This window comes from Schistocerca americana, chromosome 7 (genome assembly GCF_021461395.2).
Source record: "Schistocerca americana isolate TAMUIC-IGC-003095 chromosome 7, iqSchAmer2.1, whole genome shotgun sequence".
Taxonomy (NCBI): Eukaryota; Metazoa; Arthropoda; class Insecta; order Orthoptera; family Acrididae; genus Schistocerca; species Schistocerca americana.
Window position 1 is genome coordinate 620,136,505 of NC_060125.1, and position 15,786 is coordinate 620,152,290.

The window sequence follows — 15,786 nt, forward strand, 5'->3', positions numbered from 1 at the left end:
GTATGGCTTACATAGGTCAAACCACACGCACCGTGAAAGAACGCTGCACTGAACATCAAAGTTACACCCGCCTTTTGCAGCCAAGCAAGTCCGCTATTGCTGAACATTGTATTTCTACTGGACATTCAATGGAGTATGAGAAAACAATGATTTTGTCAACAGCAACGTCTTTCTGGGACTCCATTATTAAAGAATCTGCAGAAATACGACTGGCGGAAAATCTGTTAAACCGTGACAGCGGCTACTAGCTGGACAGTGCATGGAATCCCATCATCTCCACGATTTGCTCAAATTGAAGACAACAGAGTGTGTCGACGGCCGTGGCAAACAGCAACGCAGAGGGCAACTGATTTCCGCTATTCCACCAGCGAGGCCGCTGCCGGCGGGCAGTGTGGTTCAACTATCAAGTTTTCGACGCATGTACAGAATAGTTACAGTACGCTATATATTGCGGAACGGAGGACGTTTTCGCCAGTCTGCGACGGCTCACCTGAAGATGACTGGCAGGTGCCCAGTTGAAATATCGTGCGAAGTATTGAACGACGACCGGCTGCAAGCCCGAAATTTGTTTGAACAATATGGAATCTGTTTGTTGCACTTCATCCATGGTTTGCATGATATCATGTGAAGAAAGGGCAAGATCAGTTTTGCACTAACAATGCTTTTGAAATCTGTGCTGATTTGTGGACTGAGGCTTTTTCAACTTAAGAAAATTTATTATAATCAAACTGAGAATTTTTTCATGGATTCTGCAACAAACCATTGTGAAGGATATTGGTATGTGATTCTGAGGAAAAAATTATATATCTGATAACTGATTTTTAGCCTGTAATTCATGAAGTTACAATAACAACAAAAGAACATCAAATCAACTACATTACAGTGTGAATTTCACAATGCTGCACTTTAACAGTTTCACTGTGGGTCACAGCAATGATCCATTCAGAAATGAAATGAGTCTTAAACTATAGGATTTGGAAATCTCTCAATACTGAAGCAACCAAAGTAATTTAGGATGTACAACACAGAAAATTTAAAATGTTTGCAAAAAGAATTAAAATTATAACAGGAGTACATCAGTGCATATAGCAATAGGCACTGAAAAAAGAAAAAAAAATTAGAAAACTAATATTTCTATGAACAGAGGGAGGGGAGCAGATTACAATAAATTACTGTCTCTGAAGGTGTTAAATGAAGATGTATTACATTGCCACTTAAGATGCACCCAAAAGTACAAGTGTACAAACTGTGACTTTTACCTTTAGAAGAAATCTTGCATCCTGGATATTCAGGTAATGTAAGGCAAGTTTGCGCAAATTAATGAACTTCCAAATGTTCGACAAATGTTCACTATTAGTGCTAGAGCTCGTGACACACCTGAAAAATAAGTATTATATTTCCCATTTAAATGGTTATGAAAAAAATTGTTGTATAAATGCTTGCAATTAAAAATTAGGTACAATAAAAATTTAATACCCCTCTCCAATAACAATGTACAAAAATGAGCAAAAGCAACAACTCACCTGCAGCTCGTTGCCATGTGGCACATAGAAACAACAAATGTACAGACACATTACCAGATCTTGAGCTACATATCTTTTTCTAGTTTGAAAATACAGTCCCAAATAAACACTCTCACAACCACCCAAACACACACACCCACAGCTGTGTGACTGTGTAGTGAGATTGAATTTTTAAACTAGAAGAAGAGTTGTAGCTTGAAATGTAACTCACTCAGCTAGAGGAATAGTGAACTCAATACCTGCATATGCCACAGTCAGATGCATGTCTTTTCAGGATTTGGTGTGATGTTATGTAGTGTGATAACATTTTTGGAAGTATATAAGATGTTTTACTTAGTTTTGTACTTCATTTACATATTTCCAAGCTAATAATATCAAGTAAAAATCAACACGCACTGGGTATTTCACTGCTTCATGATATGAAAACGACTATTTAATCTATGATTTGGAAAAATTAAGGTTGTGCACTGCAACCTATTTAAAAAATATCACTGAGCCTGTGTGATGCATAATACAAAACCCAATAAAAGTATTAAACCACGTATGAAGAATGTAAAATGAGTCTAATGAACATTTCACTCATTAGTATAAAAAGATTATTTTTTTCACAAAAAATAATGTTACCATTAAATACGCAAGCAAATATTAAATAAATTACCACATGAGAACTTTTGTGAAAAATTTTTTTTATAATGAAAATAACTTTAACTGATTTTATAATAAAGAAGCAAAGGGACAAACTATTGGAAACTGTAAAAGAAATTGCAGCCTGTCTGTCCATGTTGTTTTGTCCAACTCCCTCCGCCGCCAAAAATCGAATCACTCCATGTTGTTCCTGCTTACTCGCCTGCAGGTTCAGTAGTGAACGATAACTTGTGTGACCACCTTCTCTTCGGCATGAGACCACACTGGTCCTACGCAACATCAAACGGTGTGCATTCATCAGTCTCTCTACCAACAGATGGCGCCATCATACCCACAGTTACATGATGCCACCTTACATATAAGGCAAAGGTAGATGCATTGACCAGATGTCATTTGAATGAACCTCATATAAGTACTGCAATCGTGTGAAAGCTTTTACACATTAAAGTTCTTGAGTTTCGCAGTTGCCAGCGCACACATTTTTACTTATACCAACACATTTATTTTCAACTCATGGACTGACTGTTCTTGGCAATTTCCAACTACTTATAGACAGGCATGAGAATAAATTATTATTTTGAAAAATGGCTAGGTTGTAATTTATTGCTTTTGATGACATAAAAGAACCTAATAGAGTTTTTGATTATAGGAAATGTTGCTGGCTACAAATTTATAAAAACACAAGAACATGATTTTTCTTCTGCAAAGTGAATCCTGTGTTTACACAAATAAGAATCATACTGAAAATTAAAATTAATTACATGGAATTATTAATTAGTGAGTCAGTCGCTCAATGCTGTGTGTCATTTTATATGGAAAAAATTGAAGCAACAAAAGGAATTAGTCAAAATCTGAAACGTAACAGCAGTTATTACAAAATCTGTGGTGGAAGCTGATATTGGTCCAGAACTTTGGTGTTAATTGTTGCATAAGATAATTAGTTTCAGATAATTAAAAAACTTTACAGGAAAGTTAGAATGCTTATCTTTCAAATGGTGTACATCATCCTTCACAAATTTTAGAATTAGTTCGTGTTTTTGCAGGTGACACACTGTAGTCCTAACTTTAATTGATTGTAACTTTTATTAACAATTTCCCAATGAAAATTAATTATACAAATGGAATCACACCACTTGGAATGAGATCTGAATAATAAATCTAAGTGAAATTAAGTCTAAATACGATTTTGAGACTTTTCAGTAAGTGCTATAAGTTAACAGGTAAGTATATTCATTGAAAATGTGATGGAATTTAGCAAAAGAATCCGGTTATTTTTGGGAGCAGGAAAAAACAAAAGATGGAAATAATCCATCTGCTTTGTCACAATCTGAGTCAAATATTTGTCTTGCATGTATTGTAACAGCACTTTTTTAAAGGACTGGTGAGGGAGGGATTGGGTAAAATACAGATTTAAAAATTTTGTATGTGTAGTGACTAAGTACCAATGTACTTTGTAACCCAAGATGTCTGCAAATCTTATGATTAGTATGTACAAGAAGACTGGTCAATGGCCTATCTACACCAATGGGATTGGTGATATTTCGAAAAGTCGTGTAGCTCAGCATATTGAATGTGTTATTCAGATAATTGCTCACCTTGGTGCAGGGTGCTCTTTTCAGTAACTGCTTTTTAAACCAAACTGTAGAAAATGGCAACAACAAAATCAGCAGAGCTGCCATGGTAGTATCCTTCCTCTCTTCATTGACTTCAAAACGAGCTTGAATTCCTCCAATGGAAACTCAAGGTAGGAATATTAACAACATAGGAAAAGATAGATTGCTACTTCCCATAATGATGACAGGTTAAGTTGCAGACAGGCCCAATTAAAAGACACTTAAACAAAAAGTTTTGGCCATATCCTTTATCAGCAAAAGTGAAACACACACCATTCATCCACACAAACAAGCACACCTCACACACACACTCAGGCTAGAATGCATGGTGTATGTTTCTATTTTGCTGATGAAGGCTGTGGCCAAAAACTTCATGTAAGTGTCTTTTAACTGTGCATATCTGCAACTTAATATACCATCTTTACAGTAAGTAAGAATCCATCTTTTCCTACATTCCTGAGCTCGAATTTTTCTCTTATTTCAATTTTGAACATTATGTGATATGCTTATTTGAGAAAGTAGTAAGTTTCTCAACCCCTATTGGTAAGCGCTTCCTTAAAAATTTAAAAATAATCATTTTCACTACCATATTCTTGTTCTATTTGGACTGCAGGCAAACCACTAACACTCATCCCTATGCCAGAAGAGCTAGTCCAGGGCAAGAGACTGGCTTCTGCATTTACTTATTTCAAATTGTTAACATCACAACTAGAAAATAAGCACAAAATTTTTTAATTAGTACTACCACTTCAAAATGTTCCACAAGAGAGATTTCAGTTGTTATACTTTTTCGACACCGAGGAGCAGGATTATACCAAAGTTACACTCTCAGTAACTAGGAAACTAAACGATAAATTCGGCCACCAGTCACAATGTAAATATACCTGTCAAATTTCAGAAGTAAATTGAGTTACTTAATAAGCAGAAAGCATCCAACAGAATGGACAATGCCTCCAAGAGGATGGTGATAACTATTAAATAAGTATCAAATAAACTAGTTACATATGAGCCACTTAAGGAGGAGGTGACAACTTCTAGTGGTTTTGTGCGATGTTTATTATTCATGAATAGCAAGGACCTCGTACTGTGCATGCATAAACAAAACTTTAACAAAATTTCAAGGAACTGATTCAACAAGGAAATAAACCTTTACTTTAAACTCCAGCCTATGGATCATTACAGTATCCACATTCTGAGGCATCAACTAATGTTGTTTCATTTTTGTTGTTGCTATCCTCTGTCCAAAGACACTTGCAAGTCTCTGCATCTGTTATCCATTATTGTATGAATGCATGGTGTCTGTTGTTTTGGGCATGTCCAAAACAACAGACACCAAGTGGAATCCACAGCTGTGGTCCGCTACATGTAAATTGAAGGTAGATGGAGAAGAAAGGAAAGGGAAGGGATTATTGATGTTAGTTGCATTGGTACTGTATGTGGAATCAGCAGTGCCGAATAAATGTGTGTGCTGGACGGGGTCTCGAACCCGGGATCTCCAGCTTACTAAGCAGCTGTGCTAACCTCTGCACCACCCGGATATACTGTTTATCACAACTGCATGGGCTATCTCAACAAGCCTCTCAGCCGACCCACACTCAGACCTAGCACCACCTATCTGCAATCCTTGTCCATGTCCTCCATGCTCGCTACTTTGAGATTCCCAAAGGAGGTCAGATGTAATCATGCATCCGCACTTAAGAAGGTGGATTCATTGCCCGCAAAGGTGAATTGATAGTAAGCAGGAGACCCTGGGTTCAAGTCCAGTCCGGCACATATTTTCATTCATCGACACTGATTCCGTGTAAACTCCCAATGCATCTGATATCAATAATCCCTTCCCTTTCCTTTCCTCTCCTTTCCTCCCTTCCACCTTCAATTTACATAGAACACTTCTCTTCATTGCCAAATCGCCAATTCCTTGGTGTCTCAGAACAAGTCCTATCAACCAATCCTTTCTGTTAGGAAGTTGTGCCACAAAATTTTTTTCTCCCCAATTCAGCCCAGTACCTCAGCATTTGATATTTGGTCTAACCATTTAATCTTTAGCAGTCTTCTACAGCACCACATTTCAAAAGCTTCTATTCTCATCTTGTCTGAACTGCTTGTCATCCAAACTCCACAAGGCTACACTAGACAAATACCTTCAGAAAAGGGTTCCTAACATTGAAATTTATATTAATTCTTAACAAATTTCTCTTTTTCATTAATGCTTTTCTTGCTATGGCCTATCTGCATTTTATATCCTCGCTACTTTGGCCACTGTCAGTTATTTTGCTACCCAAATAACAAGATTTACCTACTCCTACTCTAAGTCTCTCATCGCCACCTGATTTAATTTGATTACATTTCATTATCCTTGTTTTACTTTTATTGATGTTCATCTCATAATCTCTCTTCATCAGACTATTGATTCTGTTCAGCTGCTCTTCTGAGCTCTTTGCCATCTGTGATGGAATTGCAATGTCACCCATAAACCTTAAAGTTTTTACTTCTTCTCCCTGAACTTTTACTTCTTCTCCCTGAACTTTAATTTCCTTTGCTAAATTCTCCTTAGTATCCTTCACACATTGAATAATGTTGAAGATAGACTACAACCCTGTCTCATATCCTTCTCAACTTTGGCTTCCTTTTCATGTCTTTCATATTTGCAATCTGATATCTGTCCAAATTGTAAATAATTTTTTTTTCTCTCCCTGTATTTTATCCCTGCAAATTTTCAAGGAGTGTACTCTAGTTCACATTGTTAAAAACTCTCTCTAAATCTCCAAAAACTATAAATGTAGGTTTTTGTTTTTTTGACCTATCTTCTAAGATAACTCATAGGGTCACTGTTGCCTTGTGCACACTTAGATTTCTCGAGAACCCAATCTGAACTTCCCTAAGGACTGTCTCTACCAGTTTTTTCATTCTTCCATAGATAATAAGTGTAATTATTTTGGAACCATGACTTATAAATCTGATGGCTTGGTAGTACTCATACCTGTGAGGATATGCCTTCTTTGGAATTGGGATATTACATTCTTCCTGCACTCGTACGGTATTTTGCCTGTCTCAAATATCTCGCCCGCTAGATGGGACACTCTTCTTGTTGGCTCTTCCAAGGATCTCCATAATTCTGAGGGGAATGTTCTCTACTCAAGGGGCCCTGTTTCCACTTAGGTCTTTCAGAGCTCTGTCAAATTGTTATCACAGTATTATATCTCATATCTCATCTTCAAATATTTCCTATTCTGTTTCTCTAACATTGCCTTCACATTTGTTTCACTTTTATAGGCCCTCTATATATTGCTTCCACCTTTCAGCTTTACCTTCTTTGATTAGTTCTGGCTTGCCTTTTGAGATTCTGATATTCATATTGCTGCTTCTCTTTTCGCCAAAGAGGAACCCATATTCGGAAACATCATCCAATGGTGCAACAGAGCGTCAAAGTTATGGGGACTGGCACCTGCCACTCTAAGGCCACACATCCAGCAGCAAAAAAGACTTCATATGCTGATGGGCCATAGGCAAAACTTTTTCCCATGTTGTTTCAATGAAAATAATCAATCTTCAAGTTTTGAAAATATAAAATAACTGGATAGATAACAAATCTGCTAACCAGGTGTGACAAAGCAGGCTGGGATATTTTTAACTCCCCTCTTGTTTTGCCCTCTGCCTACTTAAATTCATTTTTTCACTTTTAACCAATTACCATTAACATACATGAATACAATCTGCATTTTCATAAAAGAGAAATGTTGGCTCTCAGTTTTAAAGAATATAACACCAGATCGAATTTTATGCTTAGATTTATATATGTAATTGATTTTCTAATTTATTTTGACTATTACTAGTTAGTATCTTTCATTATAGAGCAAAATCAGTAAATGTTGGTAAGGAATAAAGTTGATTAAAGTAAGCAGGAAGGATGTTACAGACATGAAATCAGATGGGTACTGATTGAGGCAATGTTCAGCAGCCGAAAGACCATCTACATGGGGGATGTTAGTATGCAGGGAGGTAGCATCAGTGTAGACAAGCAAGATGTGGGATGGGCATGGATTTCAGTCGATCTAGGACTAATGGTGAAGCTGACCTGTTAAAATTTTTGGAATCCCTAAATACACACTCGCAATTGAATTTCACATGGACCTATTCCAAATACCATGCTACTTTCCTTGATGTTGACTTCATCCTCACTGAGGGTTAGCTGCACATTTCTGTTCATGTTAAACAAACAACAGTATTTACATTCTGATAGTTGCCATCCTTTCTATGTCAAACATTCCCTTGCATATACCCTTGGCATTTGAGGCAAATGTATGTCTTCAGATGCAGCATTTCTTCTCACAAGGGAACCTCCCCATCGCAACCCCCTCAGATTTAGTTATAAGCTGGCACAGTGGATAGGCTTGAAAAACTGAACACACATCAATCGAGAAAACAAGAAGAAGTTGTGTGGAACTATGAAAAAATAAACAAAATATACAAACTGAGTAGTCCATGTGCAAGATAGGCAACATCAAGGGAGTGGGGGGTCAGGAGCACCGTGGTCCGGTGGTTAGCTTGAGCAGCTGCGGAACGAGAGGTCCTTGATTCAAGACTTGTGAAACTGTAATTTTTTATTTTCAGTCTGTGACAAATTCTTACGTTTTCATCGCTTTTTGGGAGTGATTACCACATCTACAAGAAAACCTACATCGGGCAAGGTAGAAGAATCTTTTTACCCATTCGCCAAGTGTACAAGTTAGGTGGGTCGACAACATATTCCTGTCATGTGACGCACGTGCTGTCACCAGTGTCGTATAGAATATATCAGACATGTTTTCCTGTGGAGGAATCGGTTGACTTATGACCTAGCGATCAAATGCTTCCGGTTCCCACTGGAGAGGCACATCCTTTCGTCTATTAATCGCACAGTTTTGCGCTGCGGTCGCAAAACACAAGACACTAACCTTATTGCAATGAACTGAGACGTCAATCAACGAACGGACAGATCATAACTTTGCAAAAATAAAGAAATTAAAATTTTCACACGAGGGAGGACTTGAACCAAGGACCTCTTGTTTCACAGCTGCTCACGCTAACCACAGGACCACGGCGCTGCTGAGCTCACACTATCCTTGATGTTGTATATCTTCCGCATGGACTACTCAGTTTGTATATTTTGCTTATTTTTTCATACTTCCACACAACTTCTTCCTGTTTTCTCGACTGATCTGTGTTCAGTTTTTCAAGGCCTATCGACTGTGCCAACTTATAACTAAATCTGAGGGGGGTGTGATGGGGAGGTTCCCTTGTCAGTAACTATTTCTTTCTTCCCTCCCTTTTAGTTTTCTGATCTGACTATTCCCCCTCCCAGCTCTATTACACACAATGCACTTGACTTTCTGCTCTTATTAACACCTGCACGATGTTTTGCCAGTATTCTCTGTGTTACTTCCTACCCTATGTTCCACATCTAAGCTTTCACATTTTTAAATGTAGTCCTGTGCAGTCCACTACAATCAGTCTTTCCTTCTCATCTTGTCCTGTGAGTCTTCCCTGCCCTGGGCTTCTGGGCAACTTTTCCAAAATCTCCCCATTTTCTAAACCTCACCTGTCCTTTTCCTTCATCCCCCCTCCTTCCTCTTCAACCCTTCTGCCAGAAGAAGGAGCCACTGGCTCTGAAAGCTTGCAAATTTCCTTAATCTTTATAGGTGTGTGTTCTCCTGCCACCACTTGGTGAGTAGAGCTTTTTTTTATCTATGCAATTACACTATATTTTTGCAATCTTCTTTGTTATTCATTGATCATGCCTGATTGCCACAATTTTCAGTGTTGAAGACAGAGCTAGCTGCTGTATAGAAAAACCTTGTTTTTTATGAATCTGATGCCTATTTCCTTAGTGGATGATGGTTTCAGATAAGGGTTTCTATCTGCAGTTTATTTTTCTCCTGGAACCCTCTAAAATCTCCAATGTTCTCCAGGATAGAGGAGAGAAATAAACTGCAGAGCAGCACCTGTGCCTAAGACAGTCATCCACCAAGGCAACATGGCAACATTCATAGGAGACAAGGTCTGTCTCTGTGGCAGCTACCTTCATCTTTTTCACTGGTGGTTGCGCCAATCATTCACGATCACTAAATAAAAAACAGCATTTCCATATGTTCCATCTACAATCCGTCAATGCACACAGTCACATCTGCTGCCAAATGGTGGCCTTGTGGTAGGTGCCAGTGCCTATAACGTCAATGGTATGAAGCATCATTGGATAACATTTCCAGACACGGGTTCCTACCTTTGATCTGTTCCTCGAGACATCTTCTACAACCCTTTGAAATTTGTTACAACATTTCTGGGGCTCCCTGTACATTCTTTCAATCTGCAAAGCTAGTATGCACAAACTGTTATTACTGTGGTGGGTGTTGGCCTCATGTCTTTATCTTGGTTACAATAACGTTTGCTGTGCTGTTCATAGCACCTCACCAACATTTATGTTCTCTTACTCATTATAAGGTCTACTCCTGAATTACCACTGTTTGATTTAGTGTTGATCACCCTGTACTAGTCTGACTGGAAGTCCTGTTCTTCCTACGACCACACTTTGCTAATTCCCACTAAGTCTAACTTCAATACATCCATTTCCCTTTTTAAGTTATCTAACTTATCTACCCAATTAAAGAATCTAACGTTCAACACTTCAACCCTCTCAGAACACCAGTCATGATTATCACATCCTCCAAAGTAGTCCCAGCAAGGAGATCCTAATGGGCACTCTTTTACCCTTGGAATATTTTACCCAAGAGGAAACCCTCAGGAAAAAATAATGGCTGTGGCTCTCCCTTGTTTTCAGCCATTCTCTGTACCAACACAGCAAGGCCATATTGGAAGGCAAGATGAGTCAATCATCCAGACCGTTGCTCATGACATGACTGCTGCTGCCAGTCTTCAGGAATGAAGGGTTTGTTGGCCTCTCCAGAGATATCTTCTCACTGTACTGTGGTTGCATGTATGGTAAAGCTATCTGTATCTTTTTTTAACGTGATAATTAAATTTTGAATACTTGTTGTATAAGATATGGCACAGTGATATGCATTGCCGATTAGGAAGCTTCAGAGGTCTAGGTAGCCTACAGAATGCATTCTCACTTCGGGAAGCTCGTCATCTGTTGTATCTGTGCTTGCTTGCTGGTTGCAAGCCTCGTGACACACGTGCACTTTGCAGAGCATTTAAATTACACACCATGGAAAAGGAAATGTTGTTGAAAGCAAAAAAAATTCCTGTATTGGTTGTTGCTTATTTCCATAACAGTAACAGCCAACACAGGGAACTGACAAAATTTGTCAGTCTAATAGACCCTAAATACTATCAGTAGTTACTCTTCAATAGACAGCCGTGCTGGTTTTGACAAGAAGCTGATTAATAACGACCAGCAGTGACTCAGTTCTTCGTGCTGTCAGTAATCATGGGAATGGGAAGGGAACAGAACTGCCGCTATTATCACTATACAGTTATTTTTTCTCCTCTCTGCCACAGTTTACTGTAGCACTTTGTTCCATGCAACAGGCAGACATGTTACATATAGTAGATTGCCACTGATTGGCTGCAGTTCAAACTTCTTGTTGAACCTGTTGAAGTGGCAACCACCTACTTCTTGTACAATGGAGAGTGTTATGAACAAGCTGATGAAATGGCTCTAGGAGTTGCAAATCTCTGAATATTGTCATAAATCTCTACATGGGACACATTGAGGTGGTGGTCTTTCAAACCACTCACCTGAAACCCAAGCACTTTTTCTGCTATGTCAATGATACTTTTGTGGTACCGAGCATGGCAGACAAACACTCAATGAGTTTCTGGACCACCTTAACAGCATCCATCAAATCATTGCTTTTTCTGATGGAAATGAAGGAGAATGTGGCTGTCTTCCTTTCCTGAACATACTAATAAGGAAGAAGCTTGATGATACACTGTGCTCAGTTGACTGCCAACCGATTTAGCACAATGTAGGGAGACAAGTGTGTGCATGTGATTGAGTGTGTGTGTGTTTGTGTGTATGTTTTTCCTACAGGCTTGAAAACGGAAGTTCATTTCAAAAGCTAGCAAGACTCTGTACCTTCTGTTTGTATACCTATTGACAACATAGCACTTCTGCTTTTCGGTGAGTCGTCTCCTTTATTTGTAAATAATTCAGATATAACTCTGCTTTAGAGGACAGCCATGTCATCGAAAGTAGAGTTGAGTTGCCTTCACAAAGTCAATTCAATCTTGGTGTAACATACTTCAACAGAATTCCAGAAAACTGAAGAGGTGCCACAGTTTAAAAATATGCTCATAGGACTTTGGCTGCTTGAAAAGCTATGAGCTGCCGACACGTTGCAACTGAATCAGGTCTCCAATGAGAGCAATGTTTAAATCACCAACTCCACAATATTGTCCACCATTTGGCACATCGAGTTGCCTCTCAATTACAGCTAATGTTTTGTGTGAAACCACTGAGCATTCATCAATCATGAATGTATATTCAACACTGAATTCAGCAACTTCTTTCTCTAGTCATTCACCAAGCAATGGTAAACAAATGCTAAAAGCACAATGGCAAGTAATTCCATTTATGTTCTTAGCTGCAACACTACTTGGTGCAGTGACAAGAGCACCATCTAGTCTTCCTGTACGCAGTTTGTATCAATTTGTGCATCACTCTGAGCACCGAGCTTTTACCAGTCCTTGCACTTCCAGAAATGAATAAACATAGAGCTGGAATGTCTACATTATTGATGTCCGCATTGATTTGACATTTGACAAGATTGTAATAGACTTTTCTCTGCTCGATTGTGAGTGCACTGCACATAACTGTGTATTCAACTAGTGGACTAAAACCAGCTGGAAGTTGCAATCTAAGTCTACATTTACTCTGCAGCAGTTGTAACTTCACCTGTTTCAGACCTGAAGTCACAATCTTCGTCTCACAATACAGTAAGAACTTCAAGACCATTCAATAGCTCCCAACACCTGTTCTCAAGATATTCTATGTCTGCATCCAATGTTGACTTCAAAGAATCTCTTTCTGAATTCAGTGCTTCCTAAACCCTCCTAAAAAGTGCACCACCATCGCTATGTAAAATATCTTCTTAATTTCGAAAAGGACAGTACAAAAGTAGCAGATTGTAGGCATAAACCTCAGCACACTTGTCAATTCATGTATGTGATGTTCTAAGCATTGCTGAGAACTTTCTTCTTCGCATCTTCGTTCCGCTGAATGTTGTTTCCAGTAAGTTTCTATGCTATGAAGCCATATGCAGATGCAGAGTGTTGCTTAATTGGTATAACAGAGTGTACAGAGCACAGATTATTTTTAAAACTCAGGGACACACACACCTCTAAGGTAAGTCCAGACTTCTTGGAGAAGAGGTGGTTAAACCTTCTGCTATATAGTTTATGAGGTGATGATGTATGGCAACCACATTCAATGGTACTGAGTTTTCAGGTTGGAGCAAAACAGTTCTGGGAAAGTATGAAGTTTTGCCCAGCATGGTCCTAGGGTTAGATTTCCTGTATGAATCTGACAAAATTTGATTTTTGGCAACACAAGGTAGGGCATTGTTACAACTGGGAGAAGCTGTTGCCAATGATACACTGTCACAAGGTTCATCTGTCATGAAAGACACACCAATTAACAAATGCAAAGTCACATATAGTGATACAGTGCTGCAACGAACAGGGAAATTACTTTGGAGGTACGAGGCAACAAAAGTACCAGTCAACATATTATTAATCACTATATACAGGAGATAGGAACACAAAAACACTGCTATACATGGAGCTTTCGACCAAAAGGTCTTCTTCTACCACAGCAACACACACACACACACACACACACACACACACACACACACACACACACACACACACACACACGAAAAAAACTGCTGTCTCTGGCCATACAAGCAACTGCGGCTGATGGGAAAAAAAATCTGGGTGGTGGGGGTAAAGAGGAGGCTGGGCTGGGGAGGGCGAGGCATAGTAGGGTACGGGTGGGGAGGGTGTAGTGCTGTTTGTAGGAGCATTCACGGGGGGTATGGTGGAGCAGGGTAGGGCTACTAGGTGCAGTCGAGAAGTGAGTGTGTGTGTGTGTGTGGGGGGGGGGGGGGGGGGGGGAGTGGAAAAGGAGAGACATAGAGGAGGGAAAAAAGGGAGAGACTAGTACAGGCATTGGCGGAATAGAAGGCTGTGTGGTGCTGGTGTGGGAGCAGTGAAGGGGATAGGCGGGTGACGGACAGGTACTAGCAAATGTTGAGGCTCGTGGGGTTAAAGGAACATAGGATATACTGCAGGGAGGATTCCCACCTAAGCAGTTCAGAAAAGCTAGTGTTGGTAGGAAGGATCCAGATGGCACAGGTTCTGAAGCAGTCACTGAAGTGAAACATGTTGTGTTGTGTAGCATGTTCCGCAACTGGGTGGTCCAGCTCTCTCTTGGCCACTGTTTGTTAGTGGCCATTCATCCAGACAGACATCTTGTTGCTTGTCATGCCCACATAGAATGTAGCACAGTGGTTGCAGCATAGTTTGTAGAGCACGTGACTGCTATCAAAGGTAACCCTGCCTTTGATGGTATAGGTGATGCTTGTGACTGGACTGGAGTAGGTGGTGGTGGTGGTGGTGGTGGTGGTGGTGGTGGTGATGAAAAGATGTATGGACAGGTCTTACATCTAGATCTGTTACAGGGATATGAGCCATGAGGCAACAGATTGGGAGTAGGGTTGGAGTAAGGATAGACAAGGATATCGTGTAGTTTCAGTGAACCACTGAATGCCATTGTGGTAGGATATTACTCATTTCAGGGCGTGGCAAGTGGTAGTCGAAACCCTGACTGAGAATATAATTCTGTTGTTCTAGTCCTGGATGGTATTGAGTAATGAAGGAAATGCTCCTTTTTGGCCAGTCTGTGGGAATGTGAGAGATGGTAAGTCACCGGAGAGACAAGGCACAGGAGATCTGATTCTGTACAAGGCTGGGAGAGTAATTTCAGTTGGTGAACGCCTCAGTGAGACATGCGGTATATTTGGAGAGGGGCTGCTCATCAGTACAAATCTGACGTCCACGAGTGGGTATGCTGTATGGAAAGGATTCTTGGGATGGAATGAGTGGGTGGTAGCTCTCAAAGTGGAGGTGTTGCTGGTGGTTGGTAGGTTTGATTTAGCTGGAGGTACTGATGTAGCTATTTTTGAGGTGGGGGTCAACATCAAGGAAGGCGGCTGACTGGGTTGAGAAAAACCAGGCGAAGTAAATGGAAGATGATGTGTTGAGGTTCTGCAGGAATGTAGATAGGATGTACTCACCTGTGGTCCAGATCGCAAAGATATCACGACGAATCTGAACCAGGTGAGGGGTTTGGGATGCTGGCTGGTGAGGAAGGATTCTTCTAGGTGGCCCACAAACAGGTTGGCATAGGATGGTGCCATATGTGTTCCCATTGCTGTACTATGGATTCAAAGGTAAATAAATTGTGGGGGAGGATAGAATTGGTCAAGGTGACCAGTAAGGAGGTTGTAGGTTTGGAATGAGTCAATATTGGGAAAGGTAGTATTAAACTGCAGCGAAGCCAAGGGCATTAGGGATGTTAGTATAGAGGGAAGTGGCATCAACAGCGATGAGGTGCCATGTGGTAAAGGAAAAGGAACTGTGGAAAACTGGCGATAGGCGGGTAGTTTATGGACAACAGGCTAAAGATGTTGGTCCACGACAGCAGAGATTCTCTCAGCAGGGCCACAGTAATCAGCCACATGGAGAGTATGAGTTACAAGGAGGTATGGGCTATGGGCCTGATTTACATCATTTTGCAGGACTGTGTTGGTGAGGGCTATGGACAGGCAGAATCTGAATGGGTGAAGGTCACTGTGTAAGTAGGGGTTCCAGCTGGAGGTGGGTGATTTGACGGTAAGGCCATTCAGTGTTATTCCGAGAGCCAGGCAATAATGCAGAGATAGTATGTGGGTCTGGGTTCTGGCTAGGGATAAGGTAACTTTTTGTATTGGCACAGATAG

At 40.1% G+C, this 15,786-nt stretch overlaps 1 protein-coding gene across 2 annotated transcripts in view; it reads right to left on the minus strand.

The window, feature by feature from the left end:
- The window catches only part of LOC124622146, a 184,474-nt gene that overhangs the window by 23,914 nt on the left and 144,774 nt on the right, over positions 1-15,786 (minus strand). For both annotated transcript variants that reach the window (XM_047147779.1, XM_047147780.1), the window contains one exon: positions 1,260-1,377. In XM_047147779.1, coding sequence (XP_047003735.1) covers positions 1,260-1,377 — 118 coding nt within the window. The remainder of the gene's footprint in view (positions 1-1,259; positions 1,378-15,786) is intronic.